The following is a 20,266-nucleotide window of genomic DNA, read 5'->3' on the forward strand; positions in this document are numbered from 1 at the left end:
GATGAACTTGTACCAGAACGATGGAAAGGATAAAGTATGAAGAGCATGATCTGAAACATAACACATTACCTGTCAAACATCATGGAGGCAGCGTTATGTCATGAGCATGTGTAGCTATCAGTGGAACCTGGTCACTAGTGTTTATTGATGATGTGAGCGCTGCTAGAAGCAGCAGGATGAACTGTGAAGGGTACAGGGTTTTACCTTCTGCTCAGATTCAGCCAAATGCTAGAAATGCTAGAGGTTCATAGTACAAATGGAAAATGACCCAAAGCAAACTGCAAAAGTGAGCCAAGAGTTTCATGAGCTAAAGAAATGGGGAATTCTTCAATGGCCAAGTCAGCAGAGCATGCCTTTCAGTTACTGAACACAAACCTGAACGCAGAGACCCACAAGCAAGTAGGAGGTATCTGTGTTAAAGGCTGCTTCTTAAAGAAGCAAACAGCATTTGGTGATGTCCACAGGCTCAGACAAGCACTGACTGTAAATGAATCTCATCCAAGTATAAAAAACAATCCTTACATCTAAAATCACCTAAGTTTGAACCTGTAAAAACAGGGGACTCTGCACAGACACAGCTAAACAGTTAATGTCTTAAACGTCTCAAATTAAAGCTACATTCACATCTTCATCATTTAATTTGAAGGAAGCAAAACTACAAAAATTGTCTTTGTCCGAAAAACAATGGATTCATTTCATTAGACTCCTCAACAGGGAAAATTACTATATTCATCTAATCATTTAAATAATTTTTCATCACACATATCAGTTCTTTGAATTCAGCTGAAGTGTGTTATTATACTGTTTTTAAGTAAATATATTTGTTTAAATGAGTATGACATATAAAAATAACCACTGCGTGCTATGACAACATAGTGTAGCGGTTTACACATCTTCTTAACAAACCAAAGATCCACCGTTAGATCCCAGGAGGAGACAGAAATCCCTCGGGGGGTTCCATCAGGAAACGCATCCAGCATAAAAATCTGCCAGATCAAATATGCAGAGCTACCTGCTGCAGCGAGCCCAAAGCAGCTTCCTTTATCAGATCCAGTTACAGTTCACATGCATTTCACGCCAGCAAATATGCTGGTATTTTTTACATGAAATGGACTGCTTTTAAAAACACTTCTCATTAAATAAATCCTTAAAACTTTAGGACTTTGTTTAGGAAAAAAATAAAATAAAACTCCAGGGAGGATGATTTAAAACACATGCACTCCTTTCATGGTGCATTTCAGGGGTTCATCTGTCTGACAGAGCATCATTTCCAACTTATTTTCATAATTTATATCTTTCACATGACCCCTGACTTTTGGCATGCTTCTCAACTAAAAAACAAAACAGAAAACAAAACTTTTGACCAATCCATAACAATTAAGCAGCCAGGGTGATTAATGCATCGATATTAATTCGATTCAATTAGCTCTACTAGCAGGCGACTTTACTGAAAAGTTGCAGGGATTTTTCCACTGGTGACCACTATCATATCAGCCGACTCCTCCTGACAGTTCAGGTGATATATTAAAAAAAGTGGCCTCAGAGACTTGTCACTTTTGTAGCTTTGGGGTGTGAAGGTATGATTAAACTCGCAGCAGAGTCATCTGGATGCAGGCGGCGGTCGAGGGACACTGTGGTACAGACGTGCCTCGACTCCTCTCTGCAGCATTGTGGGGAGCAGCTCCAGCGTGGTGGAACCGAGCAGATGGTGAACGTATGCGGCGCTCATGCATGCCATCATCACCTTCATTAGTTGAAGGTGACATGTGACATCATCGGGCCCGTGTGCATTATGGGGGCCAGAAAGAGTTGTTTGCTTCTTTTTCTTCTTTTCATTGCTGCGTGGTTCAAGGTTGTCGATGGGAGGTATTGTGAGTAATCACAAGGCGAGTGCGTGCACGCACACACACACTCGCACACACACGCACAGACTACATCTCGAGCCTCCCCCACTCTCACCTCCTCCCAGCATTAAGGTAAATAAGGGCTTCCAGCAGAGAGCCAATGAGCACGGGCCACTGAGCAGAGATGCATGTTTGTGTTGCCTTCCTCCCAGGACCCTGCTCGTTTATCTTGGCTGTCAGGTAAAGGGCAGACTCAGAGAAGGTGAAACTTTTTTTTTTTTTTTAATAAGGCCGGGCTTGGTTTCCATAGAAACTGCAGGACAACATTACAGGGACGATGATAAGAGAGCAAAGTCTGGTCTCAGGGCATCCCGCAGTGTGCCACATTGTTGCTGGAGACATTTGTGTTTACGTCAGAGAAATGAAAGAGCTATTTAGATTAATTTTCAGGTAGCCTCCAGACTCAGACCTTTTACTGCAGGAGGTGAGATTAATGAGAGCGTATTCACACCCAGCTTTCAGCTTAGGTCAGGAGCTAAGAGGGAGGTTTCCGCTTATAAAGAGGTGCTGAGTCTTCTGTGGGTACAAGCTCCCTGATAAAGGCAGAAAAACGACCTCCAAAGACTGCCCTGCTGTTATTTTATTTATTTTTTTACTTCTATGATAAGGAAATGATACAGCTGGATTTGCCTTTTGAAGAATACCTGAAAGATATGAGGCTAAATTACTGACTGTAACTTTGAAAAAAAAAAATAAATAAAATAATGGGGGGAGAAAAAAAAGGGCTCCATTCTAAAAATGTCAATATTGCAAATGAGAGCGACCCACGCAGTCAGAATATTCTCCCAGCTAAAAGAGCATAAAGAAGAAACAAATTGCACAGGTAATGAATACTTAATGACTACTACATTTTTCACTTTGTGGCAGTAAATGGGATGCATGTTTAGTTAACAAATGAGAAGGAAATCAAAGGAACAGAAGGTAGCACATGCACCGTCAAAAGCCTGCAGCCCAGAGATAAACCAAGACAATGATACAGAGATATGAGAGTCTTTTGTTTCCAGCCACAACCCTGCGAGAGAGAAAATTAAGTCTCTTCTGGAGCAGAAACTCAACATGGACATCGTCCACGAACCGCCATGAAGTAAATATGAAACGAGGCCCCCGTGATAAGGCAGCAAACACGTCTAATTCTTGTGCAGACATGCTCAGAGCCACTGCTGAAAGTGCCGAACTCACCATTAGGCTTTTTTGTCATGCATTCAATCGACAATACGACCATCTCAGTGACAGAATAAAAAACACACACAGCTCTCTGCACATGAAACAAACACAGAAATATCGGGAGGTTTATTGTCAATGTCCACTGCTGAAATAGCTCTATTAAATTGTTTACTGGTCTGATTTTCACAACTATTCCCCGCTATGAGCTGTGATAACAGCTTTTGTTATCAAAACAATATTGCTGTGTCCTTGCGATTAAATCACGAGGCAGGACTTCTCCGTCAGCCTCTCCAGCTCTTTATAACATTCTTTTACGACTAAACAAATAGATCAAAGGCAGGGCTTCTCTCACCGCTGCTCCTGTTTTACGAGCATTAACTTCACTTTTTTTTCCTACCAACTCTATGTTCCCTGTTTTTCAGCGGCCTGTGATTTATACCTGAGCTAAAGAGGAAGAGCGCTCCGCGGGGACCGACTCTGCGTTTGCTCGACGGTGGGCGGAGGAGGCCGAGAGATCGCGCGAGGGTTGAGGGTGTGCGCTCTGACAGCTCATCAGTGGACAATGAGGCCTTGGCTGTTAATGTCCTGCTACCTGGCATGCTGCAGGGCCGCAATCTGCTCCAGATGCTGGAGGCAGGCGTCCAACGTCTGGTGGCAGGGGAGGGGGGAATCAGTGCATGAGAGGCAAATGGAAGCAGAGTTGCTGAAAAATGAAAGGGACACGCAAACACGCGCGCACATACAACATGCGCCACCTGCCGCCAGTCAACTATAAATTTACAGTTTCTTTGGCGCGGTGGTCTCACTGGCAGTTACTGTAGCAACATCACTGATAATATCTGAGCACAAATAAATGAAATCTCTTTTCCAGGAGGCTGGATTGAAAAATTTATCTGTTCAGAGCAATCATGCATAATTCGAGAACAGGGAGGGTAAAGCAGACACACACACACACACACTCACAAGGATACAAGAGGGACTTATGAACTCAATTTAGGCAGCCAGACAGAGTTCTTGATTCTGTCACTTGGGATAATCGTCAGGATGTGGTACTCTGACCGAGCCCCCGCGTCTAAACCCAGGCAGGATATAAGGTCATGTTGGAGTGGAACTCTAGCCATGCAGCACCCAGACCTCAAGTGCTCCAGTGGTTTTGTGGTTATCTGCAGCAGCCAGCTGTCGCACAGAGGAGCTTTTCAAGAACGTCCCCTCTCCTCTTCCTCTGCTTCTCAGCTTTCTCCCACTCTCCCTCTCTGCCCTAATCAAAACCGTCCAATCAAGCCCGCCCATCTCCGTCCTTCTCCCGTGTTTTAACTTTGGGAAAGATGGGTAAGATGTGAATTCATGTTTGTTGCTAAATTTGAGCCTAACACAAGACACTAATACAGCTTCACAGTCTGTTGGTAGCTTCTGAGGTACTGGTGAGTCAGGATGTTTGGGGTTTTTTGTTTTTTAATCCAAGGTTTGAAGGGAAGCAGTTCTCTTACTTGCATGAAAGTGACTAAGAGGACAGCTATGCATAATATATTTGACAGCGCATGTTTAAAAGGTTATTCCTTCCTGTTCAAAATTAGGTCAGTCCATCGCTGCAAACGAACGGAGGAGGCGCTGAGACTCGATGTTCTGCAGCGTGTCTGTTTATCATTTAAATTTTGTTTTCTGTCTGTCACTGTCAGGGACAACATGGATAAAAACCGCCGTTCTACGGCATACATCATCAGAACTGAGGAGCAGAGGAGTGATCAGCAACCTGGCATGGTCTTTTCTTTGGCATGGGTCTGGAACCCAAAGTGGGAGCTCCACCTACTGGCCAAAGCGAGGCAGAACTACCTTTAAAAAAAAAAAAAAAGCAGGCCTGAAGCTGAAAGGTTTGGATTTACAACTGTGGTGACAGCTGAATGTGACACGACTGCTTCGCCGGCAGGTTTATTAATGGATGAAGAGCGGGCGTAGTGTGTGCACTGAACAAAGAGCCAGCTGTGGTATCATGTTTATTTGAGGCTGCACAGCTGGAGAGCTCTTTAATACATGCACATGTAGAATGACTTTGGCATAAGGTAATTATTTTCAAATCTTGTGTTTTGTTGGAGGGCTCGACACAGACCTGTTTTATGCAAAATAAATAACAGTTGCAAGTATTTACTCTTGCGACTTTATCAAAACACAACATGAGGAAATGGGCAGAAGTTGCAGCTTTCTTTTTTTTTCTTGAAATTGATTCACACGATTGATCAAAGCCATCTAAAGCAGACACAACCCTGAAGCAGCAATAGAGAAGCATTTCATGTTTTCTAGGCTATACAGCAAAATATTTAGACAGTTTAGTTGGTACTGAACTTATGAGGGAAAACAGTTTCAAAACTTTTAATAAAAGACATTTAAATTAAGTTAACTGAGACTTTGGAAAGTAGCTTGTCAGAGATGGTGAAAAGTGGATTCTCTAAGTGCATCTCGATAACATTAGGGTATAATTATAATAAAAAATATAATAAAACAATACCTCCTAGTAGATGGGCCTATGGTATAACTTTGAAAATTTAGCTGATTGATCTTTGACCTGGGAATTCAATGTCTTCTGAGATCTTAAGCAGGTGCACCTGTGTTATGACTTTCAAAATCCTACATCACCTTGTTCCCGAGTGATTTTGTTCCTGAGATTTTCAGAAAACCTGACCTTTGACCTTGAGCTCAAGGTCACTGGGATTTGAACTCAGCCAAGTTTTTAAGTAGCTGCACCTATAGCATCAAGATGGAAATCCTAGATGATGTACTTCTTGAGATATTGAATTCACAAGATTTTCAGAAAACTTGACCTCTGACCCTGAGGTTGAGGTAACTGAGATTCAAATTCATTTGCGATTTTTAGTAGATGCCCCCGTGGTATGAATTTCAAAAATCCTGCAACATCGCCTTGTTTTCGAGCTAACACATCAATAAACTTGGGTCTCCACCCCACCTACCCGGCTGGGTGACAACAATACCCCATCAGCCTTTTACAGCTGAGGGGTGAAAAGGTCAAGGGTACCCAGAGCTCTCTGGTTTCCCATTTGACTTCTTTAGTCCAAGTTCTACTGATCATACAGTCCATGTGGAAGGAAAGGAGAGATTGCATTTCCCAAAAATTAAGTCTCAAAATCATGATGTGATAAAAAATAGCTTAATAGCTGTTTTTTTAATTTTGGTGATTTTGTAAACAACAAATGTAAGAGGATGTCTTAGTCACAGATATCTGCTGCGAGCACAGGAAGCCCCTGGAAACCTGGCCGCTGGCACCAAAGGCTAAGTCAGCAGACCAGCCGGCAGGTTTCCAGCGAGGCTGCTCGTTAGATGTTAGAGATTAACACAAACATCAAATGATTCCATCAGATTTTGCTCCACTTGGTGATTTCTATGATATAACCGCGACTTTGATTCTGATATAAAAGGGAGGGAAAAAAGCATTGCTCAGAGACACATGCAGCATGGGATTAAGGGTCACCAGCAGTCATTGCTGAAGAAGTTGGACAGTGCTCCCATATTTTAATATTCGGCGTATGTTGTCCCCTCATGGGAATTTTGCACTGAGGCTGAGACAATCCTCAAATGAGCTGCGTTCCCTGAGCAGGCTGGGATAAACTAAGCTCTTGATGCTTCTTCAGTGGATTCCCATTAGCAGAGCTTAAATGCTGTCATTTCATCTAAGCCAGGGCAAAAATCACCTGAGCTTCACATCTAGTTGGGAAATAGATGTGAAAATGAGCCAAAATTATAAGCAAACGATAAAGGAGGAAAACTGAAGTGAGCAGCGAGGACCTTCACATAAAGAATCAGTCGGTTCCTCTGCTCACAGAGCACACATTGAAGACTCCAGGGCTACAACTCCAGGGCTCTTATTACCATGTGATTAACCTCTTCAGGATTAACCGGGCAGCAAAGACACGGCAAAGGTCAAAGGTTAGCACTCAGACAGCCACTCCAGCATAAAAGGTGCCCTATTAAATGAAAGGCCACGCTGAAATCTGCCCGCCTGTCTTCAAGCATCTTTTTGTTACACACTGTGGCATTCATCCCGCTGTACTCATCACTACATGTTAAACTCCAACAGCATGCAAGGTCAGTTGCCTTATTACCGTAAAAATACCAAAAAAAAAATAAAAAAAATGTTGTACTCAATTAGAAAAAAGCACTTTGAAAATATAAACACGCAGCTAAACACCTGGTGTGTGTTGGCAGCAGTGAGAAAGACTGCAGGTGGGGAGGAATTAAAGCGAGCCTACGCCGGAGGAGGTAATCATGAATAAAATATCACACTCTGGTACTTGTTGAGGCTTTCTAGCACTGGTATAACAGCTGGTTGTTTTCATCCGCTGGTAGGAATTGTAAGAATGGGAAAGTATTTACTACATAGCGATGGGAGCACCTGAGCCATGATGCCAATCAACAGGCTGATGAGTACTGAGCAGTCAATACTACTTTATTACACGAGTACTCAGTACTGACCACGATCAGCTTTGAAATTAACATTAATAAGTTCAAACTCTGCATTTTACATGGTTGTGAAACCACTTAAAATCCTTAAACTGCCTCTGCGGTGGTTAATGGAACAGCAGATATCTTAACATTTGCCTCAAATAAATGGAGGTAAAAGAGCACCAGCTGAGGACTAGTGCTTGAAAACAGGACTTGAAAGAAAAGAAAAGAAAAGAAAAGAAAAGAAAAGAGCCTTATAAATACAGGCACAGTAAAAGAAAGTACACCCCCGTCGGCTCTGAGGTTTTACATATCAGGACATTTTAAAAGATTATCCAGGCTATATTAATGTTAGGTCATTAAAGCTGTGATGAACAACAACACATGACATACTACGCTCTTTTTATTCAGAGGTGGCTGTGGCTCAGGTGGTAGAGCGGGCCTTCTACCAGTCCATGTGTCGAAGTATCCTTGAACAAGATGCTGAGTCCAGATTTGTCCCCAGTGTGCCCATCAGAGTGCGAATTAATGTAAATGTTAGATAAACGCAATGTATGAAAGTGTGTGCGTGAATGAAAAAGCACTACTAGTGCTCAAACTGAGTGGAGGGTGTTCCATAAGGATTCGTCTATTTACAAAATCCAGAAGCTGAGAAAAGCTCATGATTCAGGATCCTGTAGAACCAGCTTTTGTAGTAACAACCTGAAGTAACTGTTTTCAGTCTCTCACATTGTTATGAAGAAATTCTGAAATTCTCTTCAAGTTCAGGTTTGCATTGAGGCTCAGCTCTCCTCTTCAACATTTAAATCAGATTGAGATCTAGACTTTGACCACAGCAGCACGCTGATTCTTTACTTTAACTGATCCTGTTGTAGATTTGCTGATGTGGTTGGAATCATTGTACTCTTGCATTATGTTCACACGCTGCTTCTGCATTGGGGCTTAATTTTTACAAAACAACACAGTATAATATATCCAGTTCAAGTTCATCTGAGGTTGTAATGACCTCATTTTAAGGACCGGACTTTTGTCATGATAATATCTTGAAGCATAAAACCTTAACATTTAAAGAGGTTGAACAGCAGCTGACCGAAAAATGGTCAAAATTCTGCTTTAAACCTGAACAATAAAGACTACAAAGCATTCAACGCCAGTTAAGAGACAGCTTGCATGAGAACATGTTATTACAGATCAAAGCAGCAAATTACGAGGCTGACTGCTCTGCAGGGATTGTAAATTGAATAAGTTTTTCTTATTCTTGTCATATTTGAGGTGAAGGGACCAGAGGCAGCAGCAGCAAAAACATCGGACAGCAGCAGCCCAAGCCTCATAGTGCAGGAATATGAGGTGAGGCGCACACTGAGGGCAGTGAACCCCAGGAAGGCCACCGGACCAGATGGGGTAACCGCAAAGGTCCTAAAAGAGTGTGCAGACCAGCTGGCTGGGGTCTTCACTAAGATCTTCAACACTTCACTGTCCCAGTCCTGCATCCCGCCGTGCCTAAAGTCAGCCACAATTGTCCCACTGCCAAAGCGTACTAACATTAGCAGCCTCAACGACTACCGACCAGTTGCTCTAACACCTGTTATAATGAAGTGCTTTGAGAAACTGGTCCGACGTCACATCATGTCCTGCCTGCCACCCACACTCGACCCGCTCCAGTTTGCATACAGAGCTAACAGATCAACTGAAGATGCCATTGCTACAACGCTCCACACCACCATCTCTCACCTGGAAGTGCAGGGCCGTTACACCAGGCTGCTCTTTGTTGACTTTAGCTCTGCTTTCAATACGATACTCCCGGACAGACTAATAGATAAACTGCTGGAAATTGGACTTCCTTCCACCACCTGCCGCTGGATCAGAGACTTCCTCTCAGACTGTGTACAGAGAGTTAGAGTGGGGCCTCATCTTTCCTCAGCCCTCAGCCTCAACACCGGCTCTCCACAAGGCTGTGTACTGAGTCCCCTACTGTACACTCTGTACACACATGACTGTGTTAGTTCCCACCCAGACAACACAGTCATCAAGTTTGCAGATGATACCACTGTGGTGGGGCTCATCTCAGGGGGAGATGAGACTGCATACAGAGCTGAAGTTCAGAGGCTGTCAGATTGGTGTGCAGACAACAACCTGGACCTCAATACCACCAAAACAAAAGAACTGGTAGTTGACTTCAGAAGGAGGAAGTCCGAGCTGCAGCCTGTCAGCATCAACGGGGAGTGCGTGGAAAGGGTCTCCAGTTTCAAGTTTCTGGGTGTGCACATAGACACAGACCTCCAATGGAGCTCTAACACCTCTGCGGTCTTAAAGAAGGCCCAACAGTGTCTCCACTTTCTGAGAATCCTCAGAAAAATGGACCTGAAGAAGGAGCTGCTGACCGTCTTCTACCGCTGCTCCATTGAAAGTGTGCTGACATATTGCATCGGTGTGTGGTTCTCCAGCTGCACCACAGCACACAGAAAGGCACTCCAGAGGGTCATCAACATGGCCCAAAAAATCATTGGACATCCTCTTCCCTCCCTGAAGGACCTGTACAGCACTCGCTGTCTCAAGAGGGCACGCAGCATCCTACGGGACGGTACACACCCAGGACACCGGGTGTTTAAGCTGCTGCCGTCTGGCAGGAGGTTCAGGCTGCTGAGGTCCCGAACAAATAGACTCAAGGACAGCTTTTACAACAGGGCAATAGCCCTGATCAATGTAAATAGCTGACCTGACTGGATACCTCCCTGGACTTTTTAGGGGGAGGTAACAATGTTTAAAACGATAACAATAATATTTATATTTATAACAAGGTGCAATAATAATTAATGTGCAATAATAACAGTGTGCAATACACATACACTTATTCTTCTTTTTTATACTAAGTTAATATACTGTGTTGTGTTGTTTGTTACGTTGTGATGTGTCATATCGTGTCGTGTTGTGTTATATGTAGTGCCGACGTAGGACAGTTTTTCCAATTTCATTGTACTACTGTACTATGTATGACTGTGCAATGACAATAAAGAGTTATCTTATCTTATCTTATCTTATTTACACATCCACGGCTAACACATTGCTTCTGTTCCACACAGAGCCTCGCCGTGGGGTTATAACAGGTGAACTTAGCTGTCACCAAAAGAAGAAGAGAAAAAATCTGTTTATTATCTATAACACAGATTAATTCCTCTTGCGATTTCTTTCCCTCCCAGCATGAGCGACAAACCGGGAGACAGAGAAAGAATGGGAGAACTAATTCCCCCTTGAAGCAAGGCCACGTCATCGACATGAGATAAAAGCGGCTTGTGTTTTTTCTTTTATGATCTTATCTGATTGTTCTTTATCTCTTTGTTTACCAGGGACCGTGATGAGGACATGCATTAAATCTCTCTTAAATCTCAGGCTCCTGTGTCATGTTTTTTGTGCTCAGCCTTTTTATTAAAAACGACAAAGCTTTGGTTGCCTTAGTCCTCCTTTAAGACCATAAAACAATCTGTGCCAGCACACACAAAGAGCTGTTATAAAAGGCATCCGTGCACAATCCAACGTACAGTTTCAGACACGTAACACGCGCACACGAACACACACACACGCGCACCAACTGCACTAATCGTTTAAGGTCTCAGAGGCCTCGATAAGCTTCTGTAAATCAGCCACCAGCCAGCAGTGAGTTTTATTCCCCTCTCTCTCAGTGGATGTTGGGTTATGACCCGTAGGCAGGAGGTTATTTATTGCTTTTGTCTCAGCTTGTGTTGACTCCCAGCCACTCATCTATGGTTCTAGGCTAATAGAAAGCAGCACAAGATTGCAGATCTGCAGGAAGGCTGCTAAGCTGCAGGGACTTCGCTCGATGGTCTCCTCGGAGCCCGGTCTCCCCCGATTCTTAATGTCTCTCAATCCTTCTGCTTTTGCAGTAATGGCAAAATCAAAATGAAGTGAAGCTGTGAGTGAACCTGAGGTGAAGGACTCCCTATCAATACGTGTTAGCGTGAAAGTGGAAGAAAGAAAGGAGGGTTAAACTGCAGAGGAACGCCCACAGACCATAAGCATTTCCCAGCGGCTGCTGCCAGACATGATAGACAGGCTGCAGCCTGCTGGCCTGCCTCTTTCTCCGGCACTTAACCCTTTAAGACCTACCATAGAACCAAGTTCGCCAGAGCTTATATTATATTTTTACATGCTGTGGAGCCATTTTTGGGAGCATTTCAAGTTGCTATACATCAATACAACCATTATAGCCCAAACTTTAATAATATGTCTGCATTAGGTGCATAGTAATTACATAAATTGCAAAAAAGTGCAATAAACTACAAAAAAATTGAAAATCGTTTTTGTTTTTTTAACATATATTTCTAGTTAGAGAAATTTAAGAGGCTTATCCCTCAAAACTGTAAATACAAAAAAGTTACACAAACTAGTTTCCCACCACAGGAAATTTATTTTGAGTGTCTTCATAGTTTTATTTTTGAAATACACCAATTTTTATATACTGCAGGAAAAACGAAAATAAATATTATAGTGCAAATTTGCAAAATAACAGCATATGCATCAAAATAAACTATTTCCAGCAGTGCAATATGAGTCTTAAGCATCCCAGAAACGACACAGAAAGTCATAAAGTCAAACATAACTTTTTAAAACACATAACAAGTAAAACACAAGCTCATAAGGCCCCGATCGTAAAAAACTACATTTCCGCAAAATGACGTCACTTCCGGTTTCGGGCAGGTCATGCGGTCATGTGATAGTTCGTGCTGATGGACGCAGGAAGTGTTACAAACAGCTGATGGATCGGCGAAGCGTGTTTCTGGAATATCATGTTTTTGTTGCTGCAAGTGATTTTTATGCAGTTTTTGCAAAGCTATATGTGGAAGGAAACTGTGACCTAGGACAAGCTGATGGCATAAGATGTAAGTACAACTCCTCCAGTTTCATATGCAAAAAAAATTATTGCGCTAGCTTACTTGGTTGCAGAGCTACCGGGATTTAAAAATAGTTACGCAAAACAGAGCGTGCCCGCTCCGATCGGCTGTAAAGGGTTAAGAAACATCTCTATTCTCAGAGATGGCTGCACTCCATTGCGATGGAAACCCGAGGTGTTAAGGCAAAAAATAGCAGAAGATGAAAAGAGTAAATTGTCGACAGCAGAATGAAACTTAACCTTGATACTCCGTCTCCATAGTAATGCCACTTCTGATAAGCAGCACTGAGCTACTTTCTTAAGAACTCTGAATCTCTCCGTTTGCTGCGAACGTCCTTTTCCCCCGCTCCTTCCCTCTTACCTTCACACGGCGCCGCGAAACAATATCAACACAGCTGTCATCCTTTACAATAGACCGTCTAACCTGAACTGGCAACTCCAACCTCACTGTGGCTTGAAATACAGGCCCACCTGTCGTTTCAGCAGCCCTGACAGCAGCTGACAGTTAAGAGGAACAACCGCAGACTGAGAATATATGAAGGGGTCCTTGAGTGATGACAGCACGGGTAAGATCGAGAGCTGTGATGTAATGGAGACAAGGCCACTGACGGATACCGTGAAAGAGGCCAGGTTGTCTGCTCCAGCTCACAACCATTCATATCCAAGATCTATGTGTGCGGGCAGTAACAGCTAATAGATTAATTCTACAGTGGTGTCATGGTGTTTGTAGGGGGCAATATATACGAGCAGGGTCAGATGGTGCACAAACAGCCTATTCATGACAGGAAAGAAGGAAACCTTTGACCTCATGTAAAATGGGATTATACTTCATGTTTCAACAATATTGCATCCGTCGTTTTAAACAGTTTAAGAACCTTATTTGGGCAAATTTAAATCAATCGGGGAGATAAGTTTATCTTTCCATCCACAGCTGATATTTTCAAATCATTACCTCAAAGTCCGCTTCAGTCCTTTTACACTCGAGCCTCTTTGATGCACACAAAATTCCCTCCAGTCTCTCAAAACAGTGACTCTTCAATCTGAATTTTGGGAACGTTTCTGGAAGAGCAAGTAAAGGGACGGGTATACTGAGCAATCACACACACATTCATACAAGCACTTTTTCCTGTGTCTCAGCGCTTGGTCTAACATTTGCACACACACACTCGCACCGGGGGAAACTCAGATACGGTGACAGGCAGACTGCAGGGATCTACCGACCTTCCAGTTGGTGGGCGACCCGCTCTACCTCCTGAGCCACAGCCGCCACTGAACTCGTGGATCGCTTTTGGGCTCAGACACTGCAGATTCTTCAACCGTAGACTAATGTTTGGGCTCTGTGTTGTAGCTAGAGGCCCAGCTGTCATCAGTGAGAACAACTGTTCATATGAAAGTTTGAAAGTTTGAAATATGACAGTTTGAAAGAGATCAATGTTTGGTCTCTGTAAACGTTTGAAGTCCATGCTGAAATCCAGACTTGTAAGTGTCATAAAGTCATAAAAGGACAAATTTAAAGAGAGCAGTAAAGAGATGCACAAGAAGACAACCTTAAAGGGTTTTTTTTTTAAAGCAACCAAATCTTTGAACTACATTATTGTTTTATTCTTGTCAGTTCATTTAACAGTTAGTCTTCCTTGCAGGCAGAATTCTCCACCCAGGGTGTCATGTTAGATTGCACGTGTGGCTTCAAGTTTAGCTGAGACATCACAGATAGCGCCTGCATGTAGGTATGTTGGTCTCAGCTGGGTGAGACTAACATACTAGCAAGAAGATTGCAAAGAAACTTCTAGCAGACGAATGTCAAAGCAGCCTCCTCGAGTCAAACCGTGCACGTGCATGAATCTGCAGAGTGAAGCTAAAACATCACATCAAAAAGTGTCACTTCCTTCCAAACTGCTGTTAGCAGTTTTCTTTAAGTAAGCCTATCAACCAAAAACAAAACTGTTTTTCAATTCACATGCATCTTTTAGGCATTTGAAAATACCTGCAGTACCATTTCTAATATGAATTTGATGAATCCTTTTGTATCACTGAGTGTTGGCGTGTCTCCATCAGCATGATGTCAGAAATTAAACGATAAAATTATCAGTGACGGATTCTGACAGCATGCCCGCTGGCTAAATAAACTACAGATGGGAGACAAATTAAAAGAAACACCTGAATATCACATCAAATTTTGATGATTATCTCTCCAAAAACACCCTTGATCCCTCTAAATTAATTTCAGAGGCTTACAAAAAAAACGTCTTATCTAATGTGTCACCCCGTCTGTATGCATCATTTACATCTTTAAAACAAACCTTTTAACGATTTCTGTTCCGTTCCAGCAGGACAGCGCGTCATTGGATGCGAGGTCGCTCGCACACAGCTGATCAGCCAGGCCGCCGTAGTAAGTGAGGTACAGACGCAGACTGCTTAGAAAATCCCTGCAAAAGCAGCAGCCACATGGAAGTGCGCAGCTAATTAACTTGTTCAATAAAGCGTTGTGCATTTTAATTGTGCATAAAAACCATTTAAAAAAGACGAAGAAGAAGTAGAATGGCACCATTTCTCCACATATCTGACATCTTCCTCCCACTTACTTTCTCCTGTTAGCGAGTGAGCCTCCCGGCGCTCTGACAGACGCTTTAAGAGGGATGGATTCTCTGCTGCTGCTGTGCTGGATGCTGACCGACTGAGCAGGCTTCCTGCTTGGTGGGCCACACAGTTTGTAAACCTATAACCCGATGAAACAGACAGAAATTAAACACTCTAAACACTGAGGGAGAAACAAGCATTTAAAGAATTCGCTCGTTAAACTGTTCTGGCGCATAACAAATTGGCCTTAATTTAAAGAGGTGAGTGGCACATGTTTATACTGAAGCCATTAGTGCAGCCAAGCCTATCATGTCCAATTTTTGAATCTACTGTATGTGCAGGGTTGTTGAGCAGCAGCAGCTTTAGTTGACCACTAGATGGAGCTGTGGTGCCTCAATTAGTTCTGCAAAGTTGATGTGCTCAGAAGCAAGCACCCCGGGGCTTCCAGTTCCCAGCAAAAGCTGCCTGAATTGAGCTACACGTCAAAAGAAAAAAAGTGCCTCTAAAGATGTTCTCATAATATTGAAGGATTTGCAATTTCTGACCAAACAAACACTGATGTACCTGTGAGGAGTTATTTAATTTATTAAAGGTAATTTATCCTATTAAACCTAAATAATACCTTCAAGACTTTTTCAAATTCCTTATTAATCTCCTCTTAATCTCAGACATTAACAGATCTACAGTGGACACCAGTTTTACCTCCTGCAGAACCTCAGCACAGTTTGAACTCTACTCATCTCAAACAACATTAAATCATTCGTCATGATCTAAACCTGTGCCGAGAGCCGCGGTCCATTTTCCTGAGCATGCCTGACAGCATCACGAACGAGCCTGTGAATTCCCAGAAGCACTTGCTCCAAATCCTGAGGTCCATGCATCCTTGCTGACAGGCCCTCCAGCGAGCGTACAAACTCCCTCCAGTGGATGTCAATCTCTGCCATGCTCGCCAAACACCCTCGCATCACGTTGATGCAGTAGCCCATGCAGGGCTTGGACTGGGTTAAGCCCTGTGGAGCAAAAATTACAGAGCGATCAGTGCTGACGATAAAAGAAGTTTCATTAATTCAGATCGATACGCTTGCTTCAGAGAGGTCCATCCGTACCTGGCAATGAGGGCAGTAGTGCATCTTAAGCAGGGCCCGTCTGCACTCGCGGCTTAGCTGTAAGTGGTCCGTGGTATTGATGACTTCGATTCCCAGGTGCAGCGCCTGAAGAAGAAGCTTCCCAGAGACCCCGGAGCGAGCAATCTGATCGGCCAGGTGACCGGGCACTCCGCCAAACGGTCTGACGCTGCGGCTTAATGACCTCACGCACTCGGCGTGGCCCAGCGATACGCCGCTGAGGCTCGGGCTGATGAGGTGATCGTAGACCAGAGGGAAGAGCGCGTCAAAGAAGCGCTGCACTAACTCATCGACGCTGAACTCAGAGCCCAGCAGGAAGAGGCTGATGTCAGTGAAGAGTTCCCGCACGGGACCCGCAGCCTGATCAGCCATGCTGTGGTACAAATCCTGGAAGAGGGTGGTGGTGTAATTCTCCGCCTGCCACAACAAGGCCTCGAAGGACTCTGAGATAGACAACAGGAGAAAGAAAAAATTCAAAACTTCATATTTCAGCACCTTTAATTTGAACTCTACACTAGGAGTAAAAGATGTGAAAGATACCTGCTATGCAACAGTCATCGTCACGCCTTTATTGACATATACTGAGGTGTCAGAACTCATCATTAAGGAGGATGTCAAATATATAGAAAAGGGTTAAAGCCAACAAGAGCAGGATATTCAAAAGGAAAAGCCTAAAAATCCTCCAACAGAGCTTCTAATAATGGCTAAAACTGCTCTGGCATGAACAGAGCTACATACACAGTACAATACTCTTATAGAACTTCTGCTTCCATTAATACCAAATCAAGAGAAACAGAAAGGAAGACGAGTCTCTAGGGCTCCCAGCAGGGGCTGCAGCTCCCCGCGTCTTTCCAGAAAGAGCGAGGGGAGTACGTGCAGGGAAGCAATTTGTTCTCTAATCAAAAGTTGAGCTGACAAAGAAAAATGGCAAAGAAAGAGACTGGAACACACTGAAGTGGGGACTGCTGTGATACATAATGTGAGTGGAGCTTCCGTACATACGCAGTGTTTAACCAGTGAAGCGATTCAATTCATTTAATTCAATTCCTCTGTGAAAAAGGAAATTGCATCTATCCAACTTGCACACAAAAGGCACGTATATTCCAAGACCAATTAAAACCATGTTTGACTCTTTGTTTCTTCTTTCCTGGCTGAACACGTAAAAAGTCGCACGTGAGCGTAAGATTTCCTGAACATGATGTGAGAACGCCTCTGCGTTTTCCCTACAAGACGGAATAATCCTAGCACAATAGGGCATGGTTCACAAGGGCAGTAAGCTGGCCTTTATCCCTTTGTCTCGGCTTATACCTGAGCCACGGCCTTTCTCACATCATGTGCTTGTCATGAGTTGTGAGGCAAAAGTAAGGGCGAACGCCTGGAGCTACCTAGAGGGGGGGGCCAAGAGTCTGAGAGTGAGCTTAGACTGTCCAATGCTGCATAATACGCACCGATGCAGAAAGATTGACCGAAGGCCCCCTGGTGAGGGCGACTGCAGGGCGGACAGAGAGGGATCTGGCATGCCTACAGGCGCACCATCTCAAGAGGCAGCACTAAACACCGAGTCACCAGGAAAAGAGCGTGATCACAGGCCTTCTGTGATCTCGAGACTCAAAGATGTGTGTTTGTGTGTGAATGAGAAAAAGAAAGCCGCGCCTCCTACACAGCAAGTGCTCTGGTCAGAGAGCAACATGAAAAACAGGGAGAGAGCGTGTAAAAAAGACACACAAAAACGGCACAGACAAGAGCAGCAGCTGTTGGAGTGTAAGGTGTGTTTGTGCATGCATGTGTGTGTGTGTGTGTGTGTGTGTGTGTGAAACAGACACGCATGCAGACTGTCAGAGAAACGGAAAGAAATATGTGCTCACAGAGTACAGTTTGAGATTTTTACTGCCTCAGGTGTGTGAGGCAGAGCAGGCAGAGTTATGAAGGGTCCCACGGGGATTATAGTGCATGCTTCGGGGAGGGGGGGTTTACCACGTTAGATTATGGAGTTAATGAATCCCACCTGTCAAAGCACGTAATGAATATCTGTGGAGTAAACAAATTTGTCTCTGTTTTATCTCTCTCGCTGCTTTCTTCTCCCTCTGTTCCCTGAAATCTCTCATCATAGGTACATTAAAGCGAACTTAAAAGGCTTGAATAATAAAGCTGATCACAAATTCTGCTAGTTCACAGCACCGACACAAAAGCTGCCTGACATGTTATTTTTCATTGAAGATGGTGAGTGGGAAGCAGAGCCTCTCACATGAAGCCCTTGTCCGACGGCCAGGCTTCTGGGTAAGCCTGAGGACAGAAATAATAAGGAGAGCGAAAAACTGGAAAGATGGAAGGAAAGTGATGCGGAGGATGAAAAGAAGGTACATCTTTTAATATTTGGGCCTGTTTAAAACTGCTGAGATCGATGGTTTCATCAATAAAGGAGGGCAAAAGGTTTGACTTGGTGGCAGATCGAGGTTCAACCGTCAACACTCACATCTGCTTCAGAGCAAGAGAGAAATCCACAAGCAAAATCCCAGGACGACAAAGACAGCAACCAGCTGGCTATCTTACAAAACTGGAGTTTCATTTTAGACTTTTCATGTCCGCTGTTTGGTTAGTTTAAGGCAAAATTAGAGCCTTACCAACACATAAGCAAGCCAATATCAGCCATCTGCAAATCGAACGGCATTTGTAACTGTAGGTAAATGAAAATGTAAGAAGTAAAGAAGACAGCGGGAAACACCCTTCAGCCACGTTGTTAGTGTTGATGCTGCGTGGCCCAGCACAGCTGATAAATGAGTAAGCAAATAACAACACAATAGTTGGTTAGGTTAATGAAAGGTCAAATCCTCCAACCCACAGGCGATTCAAAACATGCGGTATTCTGCAGTGGAGCTGCAAATCTTTTATTTCCATCCTGCCTAAATAAAAATGCACTAATAGATGTGCAGTGTGGATGATATTTCTTTAAATGTTCTAATTGCCTATTTTCATATAAAAGCATTTTAATAGAAACTTTAGAGGGTTTGTTTCTGTCTGTTAAAAACAAAGCCGAGGATGAGACAACGTGCCCGTCCTGCCCGTGTGTATTCTGGCTGTCAGTGACCCTCCCAGTCATGTTTGCATTTCTGGTGATGGGAGGAGGAGATGCTGAAGCAGCATGATTGAAATCACTGTGGAGTGACTTTTAATGAATGTCTGCTCTTCTTAAGTAACTACAGCAGCTTGATATACGTGTAAATGCTGCCTCACAACCACACAGCAAAAGTAAGACGGGCAAAAAACTTTGTTTGACCAGCTATGGAAAATATTACGTGAGAGATAAAAAGCAGCACGGTGGCACGGTGGTTAGCACTGTTGTCGCACAGCAAGAAGGTCCTGAGTTCAATTCCACCATCAGGCCGGGGTCTTTCTGTGCAGAGTTTGCATGTTCTCCCCGTGTTTGCGTGGGTTCCCTCCGGGTACTCCGGCTTCCTCCCACCGCCCAAAGACATGCAGCTTGTGGGGATAGGTTAATTGGATAATCCAAATTGCCACTAGGTGTGAATGTGCGAGTGAATGTGAGTATGAATGGTTGTCTGTCCTTGTGTGTTAGCCCTGCGACAGACTGGCGCAGGGCTACTGAAAGGGTAGCCAAATGCTTACGCTCGGGTGAAAGACTGCATCGATATATAAACTTCAAATGTAAAATTGGGGAATGAGAGTTTGAGTGAAATTCTGCCAAATGGAAAAGAACGGGAAAAAAAAAGTTAGCTAATGTAAAACAAAAAAGTGTAGTTTTCAATGTATCATGTGCGTCATTTGGAGGCACTACAAGCCATTACAGCATGCCACCCATCAAACTGCACAGATGCCTCCCTCGCCTGCTCGCATGGTAAATAAACTGATATATGAACATTTCATGTTTGAAAGCTCGAAGGTCCGCAGCTATCATCCAGATATATTGGCTATTATATCACAAAAGCCCCTCAGTTGAATTCCTACGTAGCTGAGCCTTTCTCCATGTCTAAAAGGCTTTTAAATTTGATCCCATTTCCCTCATTTCTTCCATAATTGCTGTTCTTCTCTAATTTTCTTTAATGTAGGATGATCTGGTTAACTGTGACAGGGGTAGCTAACAGAGTGATGAGTTACACTTGAGGTCGGAGCCTCTGGCACTTCAC

General features: G+C 43.6%; 1 protein-coding gene across 1 annotated transcript in view; it reads right to left on the reverse strand.

Moving 5' to 3' along the window:
* Positions 1 to 20,266, reverse strand: part of gpc5a (glypican 5a) — a 156,529-nt gene that overhangs the window by 108,043 nt on the left and 28,220 nt on the right. Inside the window, exons 3-6 of the mRNA XM_082539568.1 lie at positions 16,107 to 16,567; positions 15,777 to 16,010; positions 15,006 to 15,139; positions 14,724 to 14,849 (exon numbers count right to left, since the gene is read on the reverse strand). Coding sequence (XP_082395694.1) covers positions 14,724 to 14,849; positions 15,006 to 15,139; positions 15,777 to 16,010; positions 16,107 to 16,567 — 955 coding nt within the window. The remainder of the gene's footprint in view (positions 1 to 14,723; positions 14,850 to 15,005; positions 15,140 to 15,776; positions 16,011 to 16,106; positions 16,568 to 20,266) is intronic.

Source organism: Aulonocara stuartgranti, assembly GCF_965226115.1.
Source record: "Aulonocara stuartgranti genome assembly, chromosome: 1".
In the NCBI taxonomy this organism is placed as follows: domain Eukaryota; kingdom Metazoa; phylum Chordata; class Actinopteri; order Cichliformes; family Cichlidae; genus Aulonocara; species Aulonocara stuartgranti.